Source organism: Microtus oregoni, unplaced genomic scaffold (assembly GCF_018167655.1).
Source record: "Microtus oregoni isolate MIOR12 unplaced genomic scaffold, Mior012 000006F_ref0000085, whole genome shotgun sequence".
In the NCBI taxonomy this organism is placed as follows: domain Eukaryota; kingdom Metazoa; phylum Chordata; class Mammalia; order Rodentia; family Cricetidae; genus Microtus; species Microtus oregoni.
Window position 1 is genome coordinate 27,677,832 of NW_024543065.1, and position 25,012 is coordinate 27,702,843.

The window sequence follows — 25,012 nt, forward strand, 5'->3', positions numbered from 1 at the left end:
TTGCATCACGCGGACTGTTCCATCCTTGCCATGGCGGGGGACGTTCCTGCCGCAGACGTGCGGAAAGGCTCGTAGCGTCGCTCGCGGCAGTCTCAGGACGAGAAAGACCGCTTACGAAGCACCGACTGCTGTCCCGCAAAGGCAAGACGGAGACGGTCTCCTCCGGCCGCCGCTCTCCCTCCCGCGGCCCTTCCTGGTGGTTTCGTCCGTCCCGCCCCCGCCGGGCTGCTCACGTGACTGCCGCGCGCTCCCGCGGGGCGGGCTCATCGGGGGCGGCGCCGCAGGGGGACGCAGGGCTGGACGGAGCTCGGCTGGCCGCAGCTTTCTCCTGGACGCCTGGCCTGAGGACACGATGTCGGGTGTCTCCCGCCGACTGCTCTGGGCCGCCACCTGCCTGGCCGCGCTCTGCGTGGCGACGGCGCAGACGGGCACCGGCAGCCCACCTCCCAACGTGACCGAGCCCTCGCCCGCGACCAGCACGCCGGTGCCGAAGACGCTCACGCCCACCGTGCTGCCAGGTGGGCGCCCGCCACACGCGACGACCCGGTGGAACCCGCGCAACATGGCCGCCCGGCCCGTGTGCCGCGGCCCGACGGGTGGGGTGCGGGGGCGACCGGCGAGCTAGGCCGCGGGGCTGATCGCGCTGCCCGCGGAGGCGCCATCCCCAGGTGTCTGGGAACTGCGCGCCGCAGCTCAGGACGGCGACGTGGCTCGCTTCCGCGGTGGCAGTTAGGAGTTAGTGGGCGAGGCGAGGCGACGCGCCCCGAAGTCGGCGGCGAGCGCAAACTTTGGGCTCCCGGGCCAGGCTCTTGTCCACGCAGGGCTGTCCTCCCCACGAGGCTTCTCCGGAAGTTGAAAGTAGGGGCCGGGGTCGGGGAGAAACTTAAAGATGAGTTGGTCCCCCCACCCCACCCCTTGGCTCGAAGACTATTCAGCCTCCTGGAACTTCACATAGACTTGGCAGAGTAAGGGCTGTGTCCGAGATTTGATTGTGTAAGGGAAGGAGGACCGGACCGACGCATGTGGCCGGTGCTTCGAGGCTGGGTGACGGGAGGTGAAGCCCGGGGCGGGATAGGAAAGAGCCCGGTAAACTGCTCTCCCGGGGTCCTGTGTTTTGAGGGTTGTGGAGTTAGTCGAAATCCAGTGTGTCGACTTCTCCAACAGTCCGGTGGAGGAACGTGCCTTTTGTTTAAACTCTAGGGGATGTTGAGGCTTATACAAATTGACGTAGGCCGTGACAACGTAAAGGAGACCGAGAAGATAAATTTGAAGTAATGAGGCACGAGGTGTTTAGTTTAGATTGTTTGTTGTCCTTAGTTTAGGCAAGCAGTAACTGCGCTACTCAGCTGGGGATTGCTGAAGTGTGATGACTTGACATTGGCTTTTTTTTCGAGTGTTAATGTTGTTCTAGTGCCTTCTCTGGTTTTAGCATTTTATAAGATGGAATGTGAATGAAACTGTGCGTGTAATATCCGATTTCTTGTTAGACACAGGAAGATTGCTAGGGTAAAATTAAAATATTTTTAAATGAGCAAAGTAAATTTCAGAACAGTTCTGGAAATTACTATCACAGTTAAGATGTTAAAGCAAAATTATTTTTGTCTTCTGCTTATTTGACAGTTTCCTCCCAGAAGTGTAATGTGTGGGTTTTTCATTTTGTTTTTAAGAGGAGCCTGGAAATGCCAGGTTAATTGCCTTTGTATAATTGAAATACCCGCGGAGGGCTTAACTTGCGTTTTCTGAAAATGATAGGGTAAGCTGCATTGTGGGAAGTAGCATTCCCCATGCTGTACCATCGTCAGGCGAACAAGACTGTGACTAGCCTGTCTTAAGAACGTGTGTTTTGTGAAAGCCCTCATCCACCAGACAATCCCGTTTCCAGTAACGGTTGGGGTGCGGTGGTTCTGCAGAACTGAGGAAGGCAAAGGAGAATGTTGCAGGCATTCGTTATAAGTCCATTTCTTTATCCAGACTTGTTACTTGTCTTCTAAGGTCTTTCTTGTTTGGGGGCTGTTCGGTTTAGAGCAGTGGTTCTCAACCTTCCATAATGCTGCGACTCTTTAATAAGATTCCTCATGTTGTGGTTACCCTCAACCATTAAAATTTTTCTTACTACTTCCTAACTGTAATTGTGTTACCCTTATGAATCTATCTAATATGCTGTTGGTCTTAGGAGACCTTTGTGAAAGGGTCGTTGGACACTCCCTTTCCCGGCTTCTGGGGTTGAGACCCACAGGTTGAGAACCATGGTTGACCTATACCTTGCTGATTTGTTAAATCATACACACACACACACACACACACACACACACGAATGTGACCCCTTAAGATGTATCTTCTCGTTGCCGAGAACCCTCCTGGAAAGTGAATCATTGATGAAGACTGACTCTCTGGGAAAGTAATTTGATTTCAGAATGGCACCATCAGAGTTGAATTTTCAAATCTGTACTCTTAAAACTTCATATTTTCTCTGGTGTTTGGAAGCAATGATTTCTCTTTGTTGGTGTTATAACAGTGTTTCCCTATTATATGTTTTGTCTTGAATCCCTGAATGTCTGGGTATCTTTCAGTCTTGTGAAGGATTGTCTGATAATCTTTTCCCACTACTGACTATACACACTAGCCTGTTTTCCAAAAGTTTACTTACGCATTCGGAGTTGATGATTGGAATTTTGAATTTCTTTTGCTTTTTGAGACAAGGTCTCACTGTGTAACCCTGGCTGTCCTGGAACTCACTGTATAGACCAGGCTGGCCTCAAATTCAAAGAGATTTGCCTGTTTTCCGCCTTAGTGCTAGGATTAAAGGCATGCATCACTATGCCAGGCTGATAATATTTTTTTATATTTGTGTGTGTGCATGTGTGTAAACACACACTTGCCATAGCACACAAGTGGCGGTTCAAATACAACATTGAGGAAGACTTGTCTCCTGATATGTGGTCCAGGGCGCTGAACTCAGACCGACAATCAACCTGTACTGTACTCTTTGTGCCATCTTGTTGGCCTGTGGCTGAACTTTTTTAATAAACCAGTTTATAAACATACCATTTCATTGAATTATTAGTTATTAAAACTAAATCAAATGCTTATTGTCCGAAAAAGATGTAGAACAAGCTAAATGAAATATCAATTCATTGATTTCATAATTTTCCCCCCAGACATCTGTGCGAACCACAACAGCTGTTTCTCCTGTATTAATGCTACCACTGCTAATACTACCTGCTTTTGGATAGAATGCAAAGAAGGTAAGAAACTTTTGGAGTCGCAAGCCCTACTGAATATTCTTTTTTTTTTTAAAGATTTTATTTATTATTTATTATGTATACAACATTCTGCCTCCATGTATGCCCGCAAGCCAGAGGAGGGAGCCAAATCTCATTACAGATGGTTGTGAGCCACCATGTGGTTGCTGGGAATTGAACTCAAGACGTTTGGAAGAGCAGCCAGTGCTCTTATCCACTGAGCCATCTCTCCAGCCCCCTACTGAATATTCTTGAACAAAATCCTTGAGCATATTTAAAATAGTGGGCAGTATTTATTTTCCAAATCTAATCCTTCCATAAACATACTAGTTGCTTTACATTTCCCTTGGATTTCTTACACTTGCCTGTTAAGATTTAGTAGCTTTTAAAGGAGAGATTTTAGACCTTCAGAAGGATTAAAGTGTGCTAGATTTAACTGAAAATGGTGTGTAATTTTCCTTTGGAAGTAGAGTCATTGTCTTGGGAGATGAACTGTAGAGACCTTCTATGATATGGTTGAATGCTTAGATATGAAGGAGGAATAAGAAGGGAGAGCTGATTCCATTTGACAGCTATGAGCTAGATGGAAGTCTGCTGAAATGTAAGAGTTTTTCTTAGACTGAGTTACACTATACACTTACACTGAGTTACACTGTTTTCTTAAGGTGAGGTACTTGCAGCTTTCTCTGTCAGCAAAGCAATCCATTAAAGAACTTTCCCTTTTTATTTGTTTGGTACCCCTAAGGTGCAGAAACTATGGTTTTTTTTGCTTTTTCAGTAAAAAGTGGAGTTATGTGTTAAGTTCCTTTATTTAGTATTCTGTGAGTAGCACATGATGTTCAGAACATTTTTTAAAGTATTGGGAGCTATCATTGTGTGGTGCAAATTGTTAAGCTATGAAGTGGTACTTGAGGGTAGATCCCCTCCCCTATGATTGGTACGTAGGAATTGTTGAGGTTTGGAGATTATGTCCTCTGTCTTAAGATTTGTTGTTGAAGGCTCTCCAGTTATCACTCCAAATCTGCCTATTTAGGAAAACGATTTAGATACTGTGGACAACTAATCTGGTCAGTATACTCAGATGACTTAGATTTGTCTCTAAGACGGTGGGAAAGGAATAGCAGTTTTTATTGCTCTCAAGCTTGAAAACTTGAGAGAGCCTTCATCCAGAGCGCTGGGGTCACAGTCACAGGTGTGTATCAGCCACATTTGGCTTGGTTTTGTTTTGTTTTGTAGTAGTAGTCTTCTAGAGCTTAAAGCAAAGCCAGAGGTGTGATGTAAGTAATTGCTCGCTCTCTCTCTCTCTTTCATAGAAAATAAGACGTATTGTTCAAGTGCATCATCAGTAAATAATTGTACCTCAGTGAACAAAACTGAGTCCTGTTCTGGTAAGTTTTCCCATCACGGGGACTTGACCACAGAGGGTGGGTGAGACCATTGCTTTACTCTGACTGGGCTACATTTAAACACCACCAGACCATTCCCATTAATAAAAAGGATAGTTAAATCTTGGTTTCGTGATTCAGCTGTAAGTCTTTCATTTCCTGCACTGTTTAGTTCCTCCCTTCAAGTGTTACAACTAAGTAAATGTCTGTATTCATCTTCTGTATTAGAGGGATTTGATTACTCTTTGACTTTTACTCTTTACCCTGAAAAAATCCTAGTTGAAACAGCTGGTTCTTCTCCCAGCACCCCAACCCTTTCTTTTGCTCATTCTTCCTCGAACTATCTACCTCAGTGTGAACTTCATATTCTGTCTCTGCTTCCCATATAGCAGTGACCACCATGCCCAGCTAACAGCTTTGATGTTACTCAAAGTTAATGGGGAAATCAAATTCCAATTTGAATGAAGTATTTTTGTAGAAAATATCTAACCATTGATGACAACTCTTGACTGTTTAATTTTGATATGACTTTTTCCGTTCCACTGTGAATTTAACGGGTTAGATTAGTATTAGGTTAATTTTATCCTGTGTAGAATGGATAATACTGTGTAAGTCATACATAAGCAAGGGACTCGACCTTTCCCAAAAATGTTTAGACGTTACTGTCTAATATTCCAGCCATCACATTGATTTTTTTTTTTTTTTTTACCCCTTGCCTACAAGAAGGGAAAGAGAAAACATAAGGCCTGTATTTGCCTTGTAGATGTTTGTTATAAACTGTGTGGCTAAACTGTGAGAAAGGCTAAGAAGTATCTTAGGAGGAAGTGAGATGCCACTGAAAATTGATGGTTTCGTTTCTAAAGAAAGGGAAACTAGTGTTGGGTGTGAGTACTGTCTCTTCCAGGGGTGGAGTGCATGTCGTAAAGCTGCAGGTAGTGTTCCCAGGTGGGGAAGCTGTTGTTCCAAGCTTAAACAACTTTGTGTCTCTCTCTTTCAGTCAAGCCTACCAGCACCCCAGTGCCAACCAACTCTACAGGTAATGCAGAGGATTTTCTCTTCCTTGTTTGTTGGGGAGTGTAAAGGCCTGTTGATAACTTACTGGCTAAGAGATGTTGGTGTTGTTTTAAATTTCATTTAGCCATGACTACAACAGTGGTGTAAAGGTGTGTCCTTGGGGTGGTGCATATGACTCTGGAGTAGTTCGTTTTTAGTGACTCTCAATAGGTTTACTTAGTTGGTACATCGAGGCCTTGGGCTGCTTTTTGTGGATGTCTTATAAATCTCGGAAAACAGAAAAGCAGACAGGAAATTGCAATTGTCATTATTGAGCAGTGTGCCAGAATGTTTTCAGAAATTAACTTCCTCGAGTCTTGTGTGTGTATAACTAAGTGCACTTTTTATGACAAAGGATAATAGTTAGGTGTGTTTGTGTTGCTTTTTTCCCTCTTGCTCTAAGCTGGAGGTATACTTCACTTCTTATACCCACGATTGGACAGTTAGTTCATCTCAGGGGTACAATGAGAACTTTAAGGGAGTGGCATTAAACTGTCTATTCTAGGCCAGATGAGAGGGTATGGACAGAACTAATTAGCCCCTAGTTTTATGCTACCAGAAAAATGAATAAAGTCAGTGAGCATTGTATGTTGGGAATCTGTAGGTGTGTGTTGAGTGAGATAGAGATGGATTAGCCTGTGGAAGATACTGACTGACACAACACTGGGAAATAGGGGAAACATGCCAAATGAAACAGGGGGTTCATACTGACCGAAAAGAGGTAAGGGTATGGTGAGATGTTAAGTATCTTATACTGGGTGACAATAAACTTGGTAAACTTGGCAAATCTAAAGCAAAACTCAGAAGTTCCTCTGTATGCTCTGTATTCTGAGACTTAGATGGTATCGAAGCATGTAGGTCCTCATAGGACCAGACTTGTATTTTAATAAAATGTACTATTATGGCTTGTGCAAAGTAAAAGACCAGAGTGGACTTGAAATCAGTTATAGTAGAAATGTTCATGCCAAGAACCTGCAAATACTACCACGTTTATCTTAGTGGACTGTTAGTGCTCTGCTTCTGTACTTGGTGGAGATCGTTGACTGAGAAAATGGTGAGCCTGGGATATGGACAGACAGAAGAAATCCCCCAAACCATTCTTAATGTATTACATTCTGTTCAGTGAGTCTTGTTTCTCCTTTTTGTGGTTCTATAAAGTGGAAGAATGCTAGGCTTGCCTTAGGAAGTGTATCTGTTTAAGGAAACCGAAGCTCCTTCCATTTCTTTCCAGTACAGTTAGTTGAGTAGCCTTTCCTCAGTGTAAATGGTACTTTTAGTGTAGTGACCAAATAATGTCAGAGGAAGTGGGGAAGGGGGGTGATTCATTGAGTGGAAGACAAAAGGAAGGGTTAAGTGTTTAGTACAAATGATGTTACCCTGGGTGGTGCTCCTGATCAACCAATAGTTTATTATAATTTAGGGGTTTTGTTTAATGAAAAGGGCATACAGGTCAGGAGGTATATTCAATAAAGTAGTGTCTTATTTTGAAAATATTGTCAATATAATACTCTTTTCGATTTAAATTTGTTAAAATGTTTTACCTAGTAACAAAAATAATAAGTTTTACCATTCTTTAAGAGTGGATAGTGGCCAGGCAGTGGTCAGGTCACGCATGCCTTTAACCCCAGCAGAGCTAGCCTGGTCTATAAAAGCTAGTTCCAGGACAGGCTCCAAAGCTACACAGAGAAACCTTGTCTCGAAAAACAAACAAACAAAAGAGTGAATAGTGAAAACTACATAGCAAATCTACAGAATTTTCTTACCATAACATCAAACAAAACCTTTTTTTTTTTTTTTTTTTGAGATAGGGTTTCTCTATGTAGCCTTGGCTGTCCTAGAACTTAATTTTGTAGACCAGGCAGGCTAGCCTCAAACTCCCAGAGATCTACCTTTCTCTTCCTCCTGAGTGCTGGGATTAAAGACTTGTGCCACTACCACCTGGCTAAAACTAGTATTTTAAGATTGAAAAGAAGTTAATAAATATTTAATTTGTAAAGTTCATTTTGTCATATCTCAATTGTTGTTTGGTTACACAGAAGATATATGTTGTGGAACTTTCTTTGGACCTCCAGCTCCCAAATAATGATACGGAGACTTATTAATTATAAAAGCTTGGCTCTAGCTTAGGCCTGTCCCAACTAGCTCTTGTAACTTAAGTTAACCCATTTACATTAATCTACATTCTTTCACATGGCTCTTTATCTCTGCTCAGTTCTGTGCATCCCATTTCCTCCGTGTCTGGTTGGCGATTACTTCCTCTCTTCTTCCCAGAGTTCCTATCTCTTTCTGGAAGTCTCATCTATCCTCTTTTGCCTAGTTATTGGCCGTTCAGCTCTTTATTAAACCAATTAGAAGGTATATCTTCATGGTATACAAAAAGATTGTCTCACAACAGGTATATTTAAACAAACTATGAAAGGAAATAAGTCTTAAAATAGTCAGGCCTTCTAACGTAGGAATTATTTATGTTACTACCCTTTAAGATGCAAGGTAAAAGAGGGAGATAAGGTGTCCTTAGGATTTGAGTGTGTGTGTTTCCCAGGTTTTTTTTTTAAATTAAAGTACAATTATATTATTTTCCCTATCTCTTTTCTCCTTCCATCCCTCCCATGCTCCCTTCCTTGCTCCCTCAAATGTTTCTGTGTGTGTGTGTGTGTGTGTGTGTGTGTACCACTTTCTTAGTCTGTTTAGTGTTTCTTCTATGTATGTGATTTCAGGACTGGCCAATTAGTAGTATAACTAGGGGGCTTAGTTCTGGGGGAGAGATGCGACGAGCCATATGGAGTAGAGATCAGATGACATTTTTGGAGTTGGCTTTCTTCCTCCTTTACCTAGGTTCTAGGGAGGGAAGTATGGTCAGCAGGTTTGCCTAGCAAGTGCTTTTACTGGTAGCTGGGCTATTTTATTAGCCTTCATATCAATCTTAGTAGAAGTTTGCCTTAGTCCTATGAGAATGAGAATACCTTGGCTTCCTAGGATCCTGTTAACTTTGGGATGCCAACAATGCCTTTTACTAGTGACATTTGTCTTAAAGCCCAATGTTGGTTTATAATTATTGTTGAAGCACAGAGCTTTATATTTTAACTTTATGTTAGAACTTGGGGGCTGGCAGAATGGCTCAGGAGATAAAGGTACTTGCCACATGGCAGGAGAAAACCAGCTCCTATAGGTTGACTTCCATACTTGTGCCATGTCATCCATCCGTATATAGACAGGCACATTTTATACTATAATTTTAAAAGTTTTGTTCATTTGTTTGGTGTTTGTTTGAGACAGTCTCTCACTGTATAGCCTCTAGTACTGGTACAAGAATTCTTCGTGACTTTACTCAGTAGTAGACACTGTTTATAGTTCCTGCAATCAAGAACTTCATTTTCAGAGGTCATTTTATGTTTAGACGGTACATTAGCCTCATACTGTGAGGTAGGTAGACTGTATCATCCAAGTAGGAGCTACTCCATCCAGCCCTGGGTGCTCATGCTAGCAGATAAGGCTTTATTGAAACCCAACCATGCCTGCTTAATGCTTTGACCTTGACTGGTTTTGCATTGCAAAGTGTAGTATTCTACTTGATCCCTTAAAAATAAGCAAAGCATGGTATATATAATATACTCGGTTGTGTATTTTAGTTATATATACTAATTTGTCATAGGAGCAAGATTGTTCATAAAAGAATGAAACCTGTAACACTCTTCCCTAAATATACTTGTTCCCCTTTGTCTCTCTGCAGTCTTTGTCTTAATATGTGTGTCTTACATGTAGACATATGTCTTACCATAAAAACAAGCTTATGCTGGCTAAATCTGTTAGAATATATGTAAATGCTTCTCTAAAAAATTAAAAGTGTTGTTTTAGAAACTGTATATTGGATAATTGGGAAGTTAGAAATTTAAGGTTTCCAAATGTATTTTGTTTTTATTCCAGCTAAACCCACAACTCGGCCTTCCTCTCCTACACCTACTCCCTCAGTTGTCACATCAGGTAATTGGGGCTTTATAAACTACCAGTGACTCTGCCACCTAGGTTCAGTTTATTTGTGGATACCTATGACTTAGAGAGCCAAGGCAGTGGTTGACTCCTAATGCTCTGCTGAGGGTCCTTTTCTAGTTTTGATGTGTCCTGGCCCTTTAGATTTAGTAAGTGTTTTCTCTAAAGCCTTTCTGTAAGCCCTAGATGCAAAATCAAATTTGGGACTACCAGTTACTTATAAGGTGTGATACCTTCATGGTTTTGGTGAAGGTAAGATTATCATTTTTAATTAGACAAGTCTGAAAAGATTTCCACTTCCCTGTTCTTCTTAAATGATGTTCATTTTCTTAGACTAGCGTGGATCCGAGTGCTACTGTTTGACCATTGTGACTTCCTGCTCCTGCTGTTTTGCAGCTTCATAGAAAACACTAGGAGTGAATTCGTTTTTGTTTGAGGATTTTAGTGCCTAGAACTTGACTCTGCCAGCCAAGATCTACTCCTGGCTAATGTTAAAGTTGGTCAGCTTACTAGAGCCTTCAGTGATGTTCTCCTCAAGAATACATTGGCATCTAGTTTGACATTGAAGTACATAGTAATCTCTTTTCTGTTTCCTCTTGAAACAGTTTACTCCCTTTATAAATTCTAGATTTCTTCTGACTTGCTAACACTTTTTCGTAATACAGAATTATTGGCAGTACATTTACATTTTTAATTTTGTTTGTAGAAATTCTAGTTTTTAAATTTGTTTTCCTTATGGCTTTGTAATGATTTCTCATAATGCAAATTAACTAGCAGAGTACTATTGAATATACTATTTTCTTTGTTGAAAATGTAGATTGTTACTTGTGTTAGAAAAACTTGACTCAGGAAGACCCTATTTATAGAATTTAACTCATGGCAAACTTGATGCCCGGGTGGGTCTGGAAATTGTAAATACCCATGCCGCTCATTGAGGATTCTTCTTTTTGTTGTCATAGCAGGTGCGACAAACACCACCCTGACCCCAACCTACCAACCTGAGCGGAAGTCTACCTTCGATGCAGCCAGCTTCATTGGAGGAATTGTTCTTGTCTTAGGCGTGCAGGCTGTGATCTTCTTTCTCTATAAATTCTGCAAATCTAAAGAACGAAATTACCACACTCTGTAAACAGACCCATTCAATGAATGCAGACTGGCAGTTAGTATGTAACTCACTGAAACCAAAATACTATTTCATGAAGTCCCACATGGAAGCCACTGTTCCAGGACCTTTACATTTCCAAAGGATGAATACAGGATATTGTGGAGCATCGTTCTTGAAGAAAAGTCAGTTAAACCATTTTGCTTAACAGGAATATTGAAAATATTGTGCATGAATCCATGTGGCTCTCATGTTTTGTTTATAGAGCGGCTGCTGCTGTGCGATTATATTTTTCCTCTGATATGCCAAATGTGACTCTATAAGCTATGGAAGGTGGTGTCCTGTGCAGGCAACCTGATTGGGAGTTAAATGTAGTCATTTAAAAACTAAAGTCTGTGTTAATTCATCCTAACTCCAGGTGTGACTTAGTGGCCAGAATTCAGAAGAGTGCCAGATGGGCACCAGTCAGGTAGACTGAAGGCTTGACTTCAAAAGGAACTGAATTGACTAGTGCTAAACTACCTTTAGAGGGCTGTGCTTGATAGTTGTATTTGATACACTAGAAATACGATGCCGTGCAGGGAATCACATTCCAGATTTAGAGAAAGGAAAGGATGCAGACCATTAATGTGTAACAGGTTTTGTTCATACTCATAAAACACTGTATTAAGAAAACAGAACAGTGCCTTAAGACAGACCGAGACGGCGGCTGGACAGTAATATATTCACATTGTGGGAGGTCAAGCTTGGTCTGAGAATGTAACTGTTGGTGTGAGCAACAGTGAACCTGCTTTTAGATAACATGCTGTTAATGTTTAATTTAAACATTGGCTTCTCCAGAGCTGAGAAATAGAAGCTAAAGAATAATTCTAAGCTGAAAGGCTTCCTATATGAAACTATCTAACATTTTTCATAGGGCTGTTGAATAGACATAAAATTGATTTGATTATCTTTCCCTCTGTACACAGAGTATCCAGATATTACTATATCTTAAGGATTCCACCAGGTTTTCCTGAAAAGTAGTTTTTACATGAGGTGAAAAGGAAGGAGTTTTAGAATCATTTTCTAGTACTTAAAATGAGACAATCACTTTGTTTTCTAACAGATGTGACCTGTGTAACGTAAAACCCTGAGGTTTGAGAGGAGATTGCAGTGGATTTCTAAGCTGAATGGGCTGTTCTCTCTTGACTCCTTTTCTTCCTCCTTGGTTTCAGTTCCCATGTGCTGTAATCATGCATACTTTTATTTCTGTAGCTTTAGGTAAAACGCTAATTTGTTTAGTTGTAGAGTTAGTGCTCCCTTGCCTCTGACACATGGACTAGTTAGAGGCTCCAATTGGAAATGGGCTTTTGGTGTCCTATGTCATTGAAGTTTTGTGTTAGTTTCTTTAGAGTAGCAGAGTTTAGCACTTGGTTCCCAGTGTTGATAGTAGGAAATGACATTGCTTTGTTCTTTTCTTCATAAGTGAAACTCCCTGTACTCTTACAATGAAGTTTCTGTTTCTTTGTCACTTATTGGTACAGCTGAAGTTTGTGTTACTTGCACATTTGTACATACACCTAATGTTTTCAAGTGCCTTACTTGTTTAAAATCTCTGGCTTCAAAGGTTTTTGGGGAAAGATAGGTTTACCTCACAGTTTGTTTCCATTGTAATATTCTAGGTACCTCACAAAATTTATTACAGTGCCGTGGCTGTTTTAAGTAAGTGCTAAAGTTCTTTTGAAAATACACAGAATTTTCATTCCTTATAAGGTGGCAAAATTGGTGTAATTGTCATTTACCTCTGTGTGACTTCCTTGCCCCATATAAATGTCAGCACATGTAGCAAGTTCTCTGAGAATGTAACTTAATTTGAAACTCCTGTAGTTTTGAGCACTGCTCTAACATCATAGACAGTTAGTGACGTTTTGCAAGTCTCTACATAAGCTCTTGCTACAGAATTCACAGCTGCCATCACTCTTTCCCACCTTTGTTTAGTAAGGTAGTATTTTGAGCCATTAATGATTTTTGGGTTTTTTTTTTTAATCCAGAAGGTATATAGAAACCTTTTCAGAGTTTTCATCTGATTTGTCCTGAAGATCAAGTTCTGTCAAATACCTTATTTTACCTTTACTGTACTTGCTGCACAAGCAGACACTGCTGTACTTAGAAGTTTCTATTTGAGTTCAATAAAAACTATAAAACTAATCTGTATGTGTACCAAACTGATTTAAAATAAATACATGTTTATTGAATTAGTCTCTTTATTGATCAAAAGTGTCACATTTTGATTATAAAATTTAACGTTGTTGTATTTGCCTTACCTGTCCATTTGAGGCTTGGTTGTCTACTGTTTTTGTGTTCTGTAAGCTAGTATATGGTTCCTAAAGGTTATGGATTCGAACCTTAGAAGTGATAGCTGGACAGAGGATAAAAGGGACATCCTCCCCTCCAAACTTACCTTAACCAAGAGTGAGCGAGAGAGAGTTAGGTGTGGGTCAGAGACAGCTTTTGTGGAGTTGGGTCTCCTTTTATCTCTGTGGGTTCCAGAGATTGAGCCATCTTGCTAGCCACATCCTGCTCTTTACTTCAGAGTGCATGAGAAATGAAACTTGACTTGTGTTTAGAGCATCAGGCCGTATGCTGCCATGCAAAGTCTAGTTCTGCTGGACCATGTGCAGAAGCATCTGTATTTGATCATTTCTCCAGAAACCACTCATTCGTATGCTTTGTTCACATGCTCGCTTTTTGATATATATATAATCTTACTTTGTTTTGATGAAAAGTGAAAGATAGCCACATGTTCTCTTACCTGACCACGTGGGAGGTAGAGGCAATGGATCGGTTCAAAGCAGCCCTATACAGTGACTCGAGTAGCCTGGACTACATGAGATATTGTCTCAGAGAGAGAAATAATTCTTATGTTCTAACTTTTAGCTATTCAAGCAATACATAAATGCATGTGTATTAACCTTTTTATTGCTGTGAACAAAACTGACAGAGGCAACTTGAAGGCTTGTTTTTGTTCACACCTTGGGATGTAGAGAAGGCACGGGAGCGGGAACTGTTTAGTTATCAGTAGCCCAGAAAGCAGAGAAGGGAATACAGAAACTCATTAGATTTTCCTCCTTTTGGGGGGTGGTCGGAGGGTGGCAGGGTTGAGACAGGACTCACTTTGTAGCTCTGGCATGAAACTCAGATCTGCATACTTCTCTAAGCACTGGGATTAAATAATGGTGCTGTGCCCCACCACTCCTGGCTCGCGATTCTTTTTCAAAATACTCTTTAAGTGGATCTTCACAATCTCTTTGGAGCTTCCTATGTCTCTTAGGAAGACATAACCCAGACTTAACCCAGAGGTTAAGTCTCATAGGTAATCTTAAAGTCCTGTCAGGTTGACAAAGTTAACCGCCACAAACTGTCAATAAACCATTACATCCCACCCTTGACCCTCATAAGCTCATGGACATCTCATAAAGATGATTCAGTCCCATTTCATAAGTGCCCTATGAACACTTCTATTTTATAAAGTCTGTTCTCAGACTTAAGGCAGTCTCTTTGATCATGAGCCCTGTAAAGTCAAAACACATACTTCTAACACACACTGGCACAGTAAACCCTTGCATTCCAAAAGGGAGGAATGGGAAGATAGCCAGGATAGACTTGACCAAAGCAAGACAAACTCAGCTGGGAAAGACTGCAGTTCCATGCTCAGTATCTGGAGCTTTTGATGACATCTGGGCTCCAGTGGGCTTGAGTAGCTCTGCCTCGAGCCTGGCAACTGTAGTACACATAGCATCTTTTGGTCCATCTCCACTCCATCCCTGTAGCTTTCTTTGGTGCATGCTCGGCATCTTGTGCAGTGAGCACTTTCTGGGGAGAGATGATCAAAGGTCTGCTTACCTTGGTGTTGATTGTTATGTCAAAGTTCATAGTAATAAAGCTGTGAATTTGGAGAATTGGTGACAAGTTACTATGTGACCAGAGGTGACTCAAACAGCTGCATCACTGAACAGCCAACTCCATCTCGGGTGCTGACCCATAATAGCTGTCATCCTCTAGTCCTGTGTGATGTGCAGGCAGTTGGCAGGCTGGAGAGCCTCCTCAACAGTACTGCTTACAGCCTTGGTGGGGGTCAGGTGAAATGCTTCAGGAACTCAGTGAGAGTTGTTTCCTGTTTCCTGGGAGCCTCCCTCTAGGACAGTGGTTCTTAGCCCTTCCTAAAGCTGCAACCCTGTAATACAGTTCTTCATGTGGTGGTGACCCCCAACCTTTACACTGCTACTTCATAACTGTAACTTTGCTACCGTTATGAATTGTAGCTATCTGATATTCAGACTATCCGATATGCAACCCCCGTGAAAGGCTTGTTCGACTTCCAGAGGACTCGCAGCATACAGATTGCGAACCAGCGTTCTAGTGTAAAACAGATTAAGATGTAACTAACTTCTTGTATCTTAGGGAGGCTCATTCCACCATGGGATGTGGAACTCAGAGGAAATTGCTGCATATCTCCAATATCATAGAGTCTTGTCCTTCTGAGCTTTAACTGTCAACTTGACGCAGCCTAGAGTCATCTGAGAAGGGCATCTCAATTGAGAAATTGCCCAGATCAGATCAGCCTGTAGGAATATCTGTGAGAGATTGCCTTGTTAATTATAGTAGGGCCCAGCCCACTGTGGGCAGCACCATCCCCTGGGCAGACGGCCCTGGCTGTCTACGAAAGCTAAGTAAGCATGAACCCGTGAGCAAGCCAGCAAGCAATATTCTCCCATGGTTTCTACAGCAGGTCCATGCCTTGACTTTTCCTGATGGCCTATGACCTGGAAGTTGTAGGTCAAATCCTCCCCTCCGAGTTGCTTTTGGTCAGTATTTTATCACATAACAGGAAACAAGCAGGTCTGTCCCAGCTTCCGCTTCCTCCTCACGGTTTCACACAGGGTGTCTTGGTCTCTGTATCATCTCCCCTTCACAGGCTTTGCTTGGCCTCAGCAGCTTCCGTGGACATCGGTGTGGGCCTGCATGTACCACATAATTGGATTGTGCTTGTCTTTAAAGCAGTGTAATCTGTGCTGCTAAGTTCTGCACAAATTTGAGACGTGGTCTGGCCCCTTTTACCACAGCTGTGATGATCTCCACCGAGGTTGCTTTCTGGCAGGGAACTCCTTCAGGAATATTCTCACATCAAGTTTTCTCCTTCCCAATGAGTTTGTGTTTTCACAAAATGAAGTCTTCGTGGGAGGAGGGGATTCTTGCTTTTAGAGCGCCATTCCTGTTGTCCCAATGTAGAACACAAGATTTCTGTTTTATGGTACGAATCTCTTGAGGAGTTACAGCTGCTCTCTGTACTAAACTTACTGGCTTCTGTAAATTTGGTCGTACCCCTTTCCTTGGCAGACTGTACTTTTCATATAACATTTTACAGTCTAGGTCCTACGCTGGTTTGAAATTCTCTCTCTAAACAGCTGTAGCGGTCTGAATGAGAATGGCTCCCATAGGCTCATATAGTTGAATGTTTGGTTACCAGTTGGAGGACTGTTTAGGAAAATCTAGGAGGTGTGGCCTTGTTGGAGGAGGAGGTGTGTCACTGGAGGTGAGTGTTGAGGTTTTAAAAACCTATGTCAGGCCCAGGATCCCCTGCTCCATCTCTGCCTGCTGTTTATATAGCAGATGTAAGCTCTCAGCTCCTGCTGCAGCACCATCCATGCTTGCCTGCATCCGTGTCCCCCTCACCATGATGGCCATGAACTCACCCTGAAACCATAAACAATCTCCCAATTAAATGCTTTCTTTTGTAAGTTACCTTGGTCATGGTGTCTCTTTACAGCAAGTAGAACAAAAGCTGAGACAATTACTTAGTCCATTGCTTTTGAATTCAGCTTTATTCTTCAGACATGGGCAGACTGCAGTCTGATTCTAGGCCAGAATGGGAACACAAATGACCTTCCAGCTCAGTTCCCAAGAGTCCTTGTTCCCCTCTGAAGCCTCATGAGCTCAGGCAGTACTGTACTCATTTCCATTGCACTCTGGTCTTTCAACCCCCTACCCAAATTCACCCCTTAAACTGTGCTGACAGCCTTCTGGGCTTCTGTAGCCCACAGCTCCAAACATTGGTCCCACAAAACAGTTCAAAGCCCAAGAATAACAGGTTTCTTAAAACAATACTCCCACTTTGGGTACCAGTTTTCTATATTAGCTACATTTTTGTTATTGCTGCAACCAATGTTAGCAGTAATTAAAGGTAAAAGCCTGGACCCTGGTAGCCTCAATAAGCTGGGTTTAGCCACCTGTCTTTAAGCCAGTCGAGCAAACAATAGTAAAAAGGAGGTTTATTCAGTGTGGCCACACTGGGAAAAGGAACAGAGAGATACAGTGACGCCTCCCTGCAAACCCCATCTTTGGGGTCTTGGCGTGAGGTTTAAAAATGTAGTGGGCAAGAGTTATTCATAGCTAAGCATCCCAATCAAGGTATGGTCTACCCATCTCTGACTCATCTGATGCCTGTCTCCATCCTCCGTTTCACTGTATTACAGGTGTGCACCTGCGCACCTGGCTTTATGTACATTCTGGTGATCCGGACTCAGGTCCTCATGCACATCCTACCCGCTGAGCCATCTCCCCAGCAGAGGCAGAGCTTCTCATTTGCCTGGACATTACCGAGTAGGTGTCAACTCCGTGGGAAACAATTGTATGTCTGGCAGCAGGCTGACTGTATTAGACTTTTTTCATTAAGAAGGGGCCAGAGATGAATCTTCCCTAACAAGTACATATTCTGGATAAGACTTGCCCCCCTTGCCCATAATGCCCCGTGGTTGCTTTACTCATCATTGTGATTTGGATGAGAGTAAGGGCTTCCATAGGCTCATAGATTTGGATGCTTCGTCACCAAAGAGTGGCACTGTTTGAAAGGGTATGGAGGTATGGCCTTGTTGGAGGATGTGTGGCATTAGGGGTGGGGTTTGAGATTTCAGAAGCCCCTGCCAAGCCCAGAGGCTCCCTCTTCCTTCTGTCTACAGATCCAGATGGAGCATTCTCAGCTACTTCTCCAGCATCACATCCTGCTTGCTGCCATGCTCCCTACCAGGGTGACAATGAACTAAACCTCTGAAACTGTAAGCCAGCCCCAATTAAATGGTGTCCTTTATAAGAGCTGCCTTGGTCATGGTGTCTCTTCATGACATTCCCATAGTAAACACTTCTCTGTCTCTCTCTGTCTCTCTCTCTTTCTCTCTCTGTCTCTCTCTCTCTCTCTCTCTCTCTCTCTCTCTGTGTGTGTGTGTGTGTGTGTGTGTGTGTGTGTGTGTGTGTGTTTACAGGAATGTTTGAGTCTGTGGATGAAGGCCAGAGGTCAATCTCAGATGTCTTTTTCAATTGTTCTCCACCTTCTTTTTTGAGACAGGACCGCTCTCACTGAGCTTGAACCTTCCCTGATTGGCTAGACTGGCTGACCAGTGAGTCCCTGGGCTCCTCCTGTCTCCTGGCACTGGAATTACAGGTGTGCACTGTACAAAGGCAAGCATGAGGACCTAGTTTAGATCCCTAATACTTACACAGAAGCAACGCGTGGCTGCTTAGTCAGCCTCACCACTTCTTAGTCAGAGCTCCGTTGCTGGGAGAGACACCATGACCATGGTGACGCTTATAAAGGAGACCATCTAATTGGGGCTTTCTTACACTTTGGAGACTTAGTCCATTCTCACCATCATGGCAGGAAGTGTAGCGGCAGGCTCCCCAAGGCCACACCACCTAATCCTGTCAAAGAGTTCTGCTCCCCACCAACTGAGCACTCGCATGTATGGATGGCTGTGTAGCCTTTATATGGTTGCTAATCTCTTCAGCAACTGCACCCTTCTTTGAAGTGGCCTGAAACATACCCTGGTGGTCACACCTCTACCAGGTATCTGAGCTTTCCTCTCTGACTCTCTGCTCCTTCAAAGTCTGCACAAATTAGTCAACTTGTAACTTTTATCTTTTTGACGGAGTAGGAAATGAGTAGCCATCACCTCGCTTGCCCAGAGTCCAGCTGTCTTAGTGCACCTCTCTATTGCTTTGTGAAAACACTGACTAAAATAACCTGGGGAGGAAACCATATATTTGGCTAATGGTTACAGACCATCCCGAGGGAAGCCCAGGGAAGCCAAGGCTGGAGCTTAAGTCGGAGGCACACTGTTCACTAGATAGCTTTCCATGGCTTGCTCTGCCTGCTAGCAGGGGCGGCACTGCGCACAGTGGGCTGGATTCTCCCACATCAATCAATAATCACGAAAACGCCCTCTAGATATGCCCGTAGGATAATCTAATGGAGGCAGTTTTTCAATTGCTTGTCCCTTGTCCCAGATGACTATAGCAAGAGTCAACTTGACAAAAATCTTACCAGCGCAGTGGACCTTTGGGAGATACATCTAGGATCCGGCTATGGCAATGTATAAATTTATGCATGCAAATATGTTTCTTTGGTCTATTTTGATCCATTCATCTCTTTCTTACCCAAGGTAGATTCTCTAGTCTGAACAAGAAAAGGAATTGGATTAAGGCTTTACTAAAGTAGACTGGGGAATTGGCTCAGTGGTTAAGAGCACTTCTCTTGCAGAAGGCTCATATTTGATTCCTAGCACCTCCTCCATCTGCGACTCCAGTCCCAGCGAATGCGATGACCTCTTCCGACTTTTCTGGCACCAGGCACGAATGTGGTGCTCATACATACATGCATGCAAAACACTCATACACATAAAATAAAATAAATCTTTTTAAAAAACACTTAATAAAACAGAGTTTTAGCATTTGCAGGAAGAAATAAAAAGATTATTAAGAAAGGATGACACATTTAAGTAAAATAAAAAATGCTTTGAAATTTGTTTGGATGAATCTTTATTGAACTACAATGATTTTTCACTTTTAATAACATGTCTTTGAAAAGATTTATTTTTATTTTTTATTTTTTATTTTTTTTTTTTTGGTTTTTCGAGACAGGGTTTCTCTGTGGTTTTGGAGCCTGTCCTAGAACTAGCTCTTGTAGACCAGGCTGGTCTTGAACTCACAGAGATCCGCCTGCCTCTGCCTCCCAAGTGCTGGGATTAAAGGCGTGCGCCACCACCGCCCGGCTTATTTTTATTTTATGTGTATGTTTGCCTGCATATATGTATGTATACCACATGCATGCCCAGTACCCATGGAGGCCAGAAGACAGCATCAGGTCCTCTGGAGCTAGAGTTACAGATAACTGTGAGCTACCACGTGATAGCTGGAACTGAATGGGGCCCTGAGAACCACCAGCACCAGGCCTGAGCCTTGACTTCTTAGTAAGGACAGTTCAGCATCAGGGCCCTCTGCCTTGGACCACCCTGCCTACTTTGTTACTCAAACCTCAAGCCGAGAGACTTCTGGGCAACCAGGAGCCCGAGAGAACTTGTAGAATGCAAACCAGTGCTTGAAAGTTTTCAAATCTGGGACCAAAATCCGGCTTCATCTGGACACTCTAGATGAATTCATCTCAGTTCTTCAATACTGTCTGCCACATACTGCGAAGAAAAGCTGGATGGAAAGTTTGATAGAGCTGGAGTTATCTTTATCCATCTAAATGCATACAGAAATAAAATAGATCCACACAAAAAAAGATTACCTCTCAGTTCTGAACGAAATCCTGGATGGAGCTGTTTGGACTTGAAAAGTTGTAAGTTGAGCATTTTCTGCCACATTGGGTAGAGAACTATCATCAATTCTTTTTTTCTGCTTAATTGGTACCTGGAATATCAAGTTGATGATAGGATATTTTTTTAAAGGTGGCAAATGATATTTTTTGGTTTTGTTTTGGTTTGGTTTTTGAGACAGGGTCTCTCTGTGTAGCTCTGGCTGCCCTGGAACCAGCTCTGTAGACCAGGCTGGCCTCAAACACAGAGATCTGCCTGTCTCCCTGCTCTTGCCCCAGTGCAGGAATTAAAGGCCTGCTCCACCCCTGCCCTGCCGCTGAAGGATTCTTATAGCATAGCATGGGCACTGCTGCCGCCAAGACCAACAGCACTGGCTCTAGGGAGGTGGCCTTTGGCGGGCTCGTCATAAAGTCAGGGGGAAGGCGCTCCAGGTGGGGACGAGAAGACCTGCTCTCCTGGAGCAGCCTAAACACTCCTTGGGGCTCTGTCATTAACGTCAGCACTGCGCCATCTTTGTAGAACATCTCTGTGCATATATCACAGTCACGTGTGTGTCCTGTCTGTCAGACCTGTCAGGTTGTCTGTCTTATCTCCACACCTTCTTAGGAAGTCACATCACGGACAGGCTTGGAGTGGCTTGAGCTCAGGCTGGGTGTTGCCTGCCTTCATATCTTCTGCTTGGGGATCCCTATTTGTACCCACACTCATGGAACCACAAGATACTCGACTGTAGGGTTTATTTTAGTATCATGGTAGGGTTTATTTGGCAGTAGCCAACAGCTAGCCCTAGTCCCTTACCCTGCCAGGTTTCTCACGTCCAGTGGGTCTCCGTCAATGCACTTAGCTAGTTAGCCTCTTCCACCACAAGAGTTATGACCCGCAACACCCCCAAAGTACTCAGACCTTTCAGAAGTGACATGAAGATGGGCTGAACTGTGAAATGTCTTGTTTTCCGTCACACATGGCGGTCTTCTCTTGGTAGAAGGCTTTTACAAGCAAAGATACTGCTTTTCCTCCATACTGTACGCATGGACTCAGCCAACCACAGACCAAAAAATATTGGGAAAAGATAAAATTCGTACTGCGTGCACAGACTTTTTTCTGTCTACATTCCCTAAGTGATATAATAATTATTTGCACTGTTTCAACATTATAAATAATCAAGAGGTGATTTAAAGTATATAGGAGGTTGTGTGTAGATTGCATGTAAATGCTACACTATTCTGTGTAAGGAACTTAAGCACCTGTAGGCTTTGGTACCTATGGGGGTCCTAGAACCAACTCCTCATGGATACCGAAGGACAACTCTACTAGAATTTTACATGTTAGGGAAAGATGATTGCACACCCTGAGGAGTGGAGTGATGGCCCTGATTTGGTAACCTTAGTAACACGGCCCTGATTTGGTAACCGTAGTAACATAACCCTGATTTGGTAAGGTTTCATTGATTCCCATCTCCTTCCTACCTTTTCTTCCTTTCTTTCTTTCTTTCTTTCTTTCTTTCTTCCTTGTTTGTTTTTGTTTGTTTGTTTGTTTTCCAAGACAGGGTTTCTCTGTAGCTATCAAGCCTGTCCTGGAACTAGATCCTATAAACCAGGCTGGCCTCGAACTCACAGAGATCCGCCTGCCACTGCCTCCCAAGTGCTGGAATTAAAGGCGTGTGCCATCACCGCCCAGCCTCCCTACCCTTTCTTACCCATATATTTTAAATGCTGCAATGAACTTCCATCCAGACCTAGACTGCCAATTGGAAAATCACAAGGAAAGTTTGGGGATCTGTGAGAAGGCTCAACAGGTAAAGGTGTTTGCTGCCAAGCTTGATGGCCTGAGTTTAATCTCCAGAACCAAAATGGTGGAAAGAGAGAAATAACTCCTTCAATTTGTCCCCTGATCTCCATACGCACATGCTGGAACATACATGGTGTGTATATGACATACAATAACAAACAAACAAATAAATAAAAGAGGAAGGCATGGGGAAATTAGACGAGGGACCTGATATTAATAATTATTGTCGATGATTAAAGAAGAAACTCAAAGAGAATCCAGCAAGGTTCTGGTACTAATTTCCAGAGCCATTGGGTGGGCTGTAATTCAGAAAGGGCCCTGGGCTTATTTTAACACTAAAACTGTAAAACAGATCCAAGCTACCTGGCTAACATCCAGATGTAGAATTTTCCTAATGTAAGTTTGAAATTACCCTAGACGTATACACCAGGTATAAAGTCTTCTTGTTTCCTACGTATAAGCAAGCTCAGCATCACTCACAGTCTTTGGCCTTTGAATCCTTCTTGCCATTTTATTGCCAAGAAGATTAGTCTTTGGAAACCGCTGGTGGGAACATCTGGATAATGCAGCAGCAGAGTTTAGGGAGCGGTGGGTCTGGGGCGTAAGCCCTATAAAGAAAAAGGAAAAGAAAGTAGATCTCTGGCTGCAGTGTGCAGAGCCCAGTTTAACACAGAGCATTCCCTCTGTGTGTTTCTCCTTCCCCTCTCCCTGATGGATGTGAGCCCTAAGCTAGGTAGAATGAATTAATAGTGATCACAGGTAACTCTCCCTCCCCCGCTTTGATTTTTTAATTTTTTATTATGAACTGCCATATGAGTGCTGGGAATTGAACCAGGTCCTCTGGAAAGCAGTCAGTGTGCTCTTAACCCCGAAGCCATCTCTCCAGCTCCGTTTATAGGTAACTCTTTAAAGAAGCTTAACGATGAGCAGGAAAAGGCTGGCGAATAGGGTCCTGGGAGGTGGTTTTTCAAGTTTGTTTGGCTGTTGTTTTTGATTAGCTCAGACTGGCCAGCACCACACTCTTCAGTCCTTCCTGCCTTCAGTGATGGGATAGGCCGAGCACTGAGGCTGTGGGCCAGGATTACAGGTATAAGCCATCAAACCCGGCTTCAATGAAGGCTTTTTATTTTAGTAGATTTTATGACCTTTACACATACATGAACGATACATAATTGTTAGCTGTTGCAAGATCCCTCCTGGGTTATACATCCTAAAGGAATGTTCCCCAGGACCCTCAACGGACAGGAAATACGAGGGTGGAGATAGGAAAGGGAAAGGGTTGCTCAAAACTCCTGAGGAGGAAGCATGGACAGGATCCTGTCCACTGGGATTGCTCGGGTTTTCACGGCTACAATGAAGTATCAGAGGACTGCTAACACTATAAAGAGAAGAGGTTGATTTGAGTCACAGTTTGGGAGGATCAAAGTCCCGATTCAGGAGATGGGGAGGGGTGGGTGAGGTAGGTGGGCACTCAACTGGTCCAGGCTCAAGGGAGGAAAAGACAGCATAGGGAGGTAGGGAGCTGAAGCCAGGGAGTGAGCCCAGGATCAGGTCCACTCTGCTAGCGGCCCCACCGAAGCTTCAGTTTGTTAGGGAGCTGGGTGACACTGGGAGGCTTGGGGGCTGCTGAATATGGATTTGAATCTTGTAGTCAGTCTTGTCCATCCTTAAGATTTAAATCATCACATGAAAGGGTGGTAGCAGGGCTTCGCTAGGCCCTATTAGAGGAAAATCCCCCCATCAAAATAATAGGACCTGAGCTTTTCCTCTATCCGCGGGTGAAGAAATGATATTCTAACCCACCCCCGAATTATAGGTTCTTTTGTCTTTTCCTTAAGAATTAATCTTAATGGGTCTGTCAGCCAACTAGCCAGAAAGTCTCCCTTCAGGAATGCTGAAGACAGACTAAGCAGACTGGAGGAATACTTACCTCCCTAGGAAGAAGACATGGCTACTTACACACCAGAGACCGCTCCCCCAGTGCAGGCGCTTATAGGTCTTTATACGAAGCCTGCCTGTCTTTCTAAAATCTAACTAAAAGGAACAAAACTTTTCTTTTCCTTCTTTTTAATCCCTTCTCTATTGGTCAAAATCCTAACACGCTTCCCCCATACTCTCACCGTTCTTACTCTTTCCCCAGATACCAGCCGCCACAGTCCTGTCCCCTGCAGCTGCTTCCTGGCCTCTGCTGTTGAGAAAGCCTGCTTCTCTGGACCCGAACTCAGAAGACAGCTCTTCTCCATCACCTCCCTCACAGCTGTTGCTGAGACTGGCTGTTTATCCTCCCTGTTGTTATTTCCCTTTCAAATTCAAACAAAATATTTCTTCATCTTTCTGAGTCTGTTTTTAAATTCTTTTATCAACAAGACTATGAAGCCACAAACAGGAGAGCCAACTCCCAAGGAACAAGGGGCTCCACAGGACCTTCCTAAATCCTTTTTGAGGGCAGCACCACAGTAACCAAAGACCCTCCAAGCTAAGCTCCACCACTTAAAGGTCCCACCCACCTCTAGGGTGTGCACTGTAGGGACTACCTCACACAGCCAAACCACATCCGACCTGTGGCAGGAGGTCGTGCCAGAGGTTTCCAGGCTTTGGGGCTCTTTTTTGAAGGATTGGAACAGGGGAATGACACGGATTTGCAGAAGTAGCAAGACAGCTTTATTCAAAGCAAGGCAAAGCCCAGATAAGAAAGGGCCCCTCGGCCGGGCGGTGGTGGTGCACGCCTTTAATCCCAGCACTCGGGAGGCAGAGGCAGGCGGATCTCTGTGAGTTCGAGACCAGCCTGGTCTACAAGAGCTAGTTCCAGGACAGGCTCCAAAACCACAG

General features: G+C 43.3%; 2 protein-coding genes across 3 annotated transcripts in view; one reads left to right on the forward strand and one right to left on the reverse strand.

Moving 5' to 3' along the window:
- The first annotated feature begins 266 nt into the window (after positions 1-266).
- Positions 267-13,003, forward strand: Cd164 (CD164 molecule). Of its 2 annotated transcripts, none has more exons than XM_041654156.1 (6): positions 267-518; positions 3,159-3,245; positions 4,556-4,630; positions 5,625-5,663; positions 9,605-9,661; positions 10,627-13,003. In XM_041654156.1, exons 1-6 carry the CDS (start codon positions 353-355, stop codon positions 10,794-10,796), a joined length of 594 nt encoding a protein of 197 aa, XP_041510090.1. In that variant the 5' UTR covers positions 267-352; the 3' UTR covers positions 10,797-13,003. The 2 variants fall into 2 exon arrangements, with proteins under 2 accessions (XP_041510090.1, XP_041510091.1); XM_041654157.1 differs by having other exon boundaries at positions 10,630-13,003.
- A 6,879-nt stretch (positions 13,004-19,882) lies between these two features.
- LOC121449304 overlaps positions 19,883-25,012 on the reverse strand; it is a 173,897-nt gene continuing 168,767 nt past the window's right edge. The window contains exons 46-48 of the mRNA XM_041653616.1: positions 22,664-22,791; positions 20,368-20,489; positions 19,883-20,279 (exon numbers count right to left, since the gene is read on the reverse strand). Of these exons, the coding sequence (XP_041509550.1) occupies positions 20,234-20,279; positions 20,368-20,489; positions 22,664-22,791 (296 nt within the window). The 3' untranslated portion in view covers positions 19,883-20,233. The remainder of the gene's footprint in view (positions 20,280-20,367; positions 20,490-22,663; positions 22,792-25,012) is intronic.

What these genes read in the sequence shown, in the direction of transcription:
- Cd164 (XM_041654156.1), top strand. Translation starts at nt 353, where the DNA reads ATGTCGGGTGTCTCCCGCCGACTGCTCTGGGCCGCCACCTGCCTGGCC. An exon ending in TTGGATAGAATGCAAAGAAG is followed by an intron (nt 3,246 to 4,555) that starts GTAAGAAACTTT and finishes TCTCTTTCATAG; the next exon opens with AAAATAAGACGTATTGTTCA. An exon ending in CAAAACTGAGTCCTGTTCTG is followed by an intron (nt 4,631 to 5,624) that starts GTAAGTTTTCCC and finishes TCTCTCTTTCAG; the next exon opens with TCAAGCCTACCAGCACCCCA.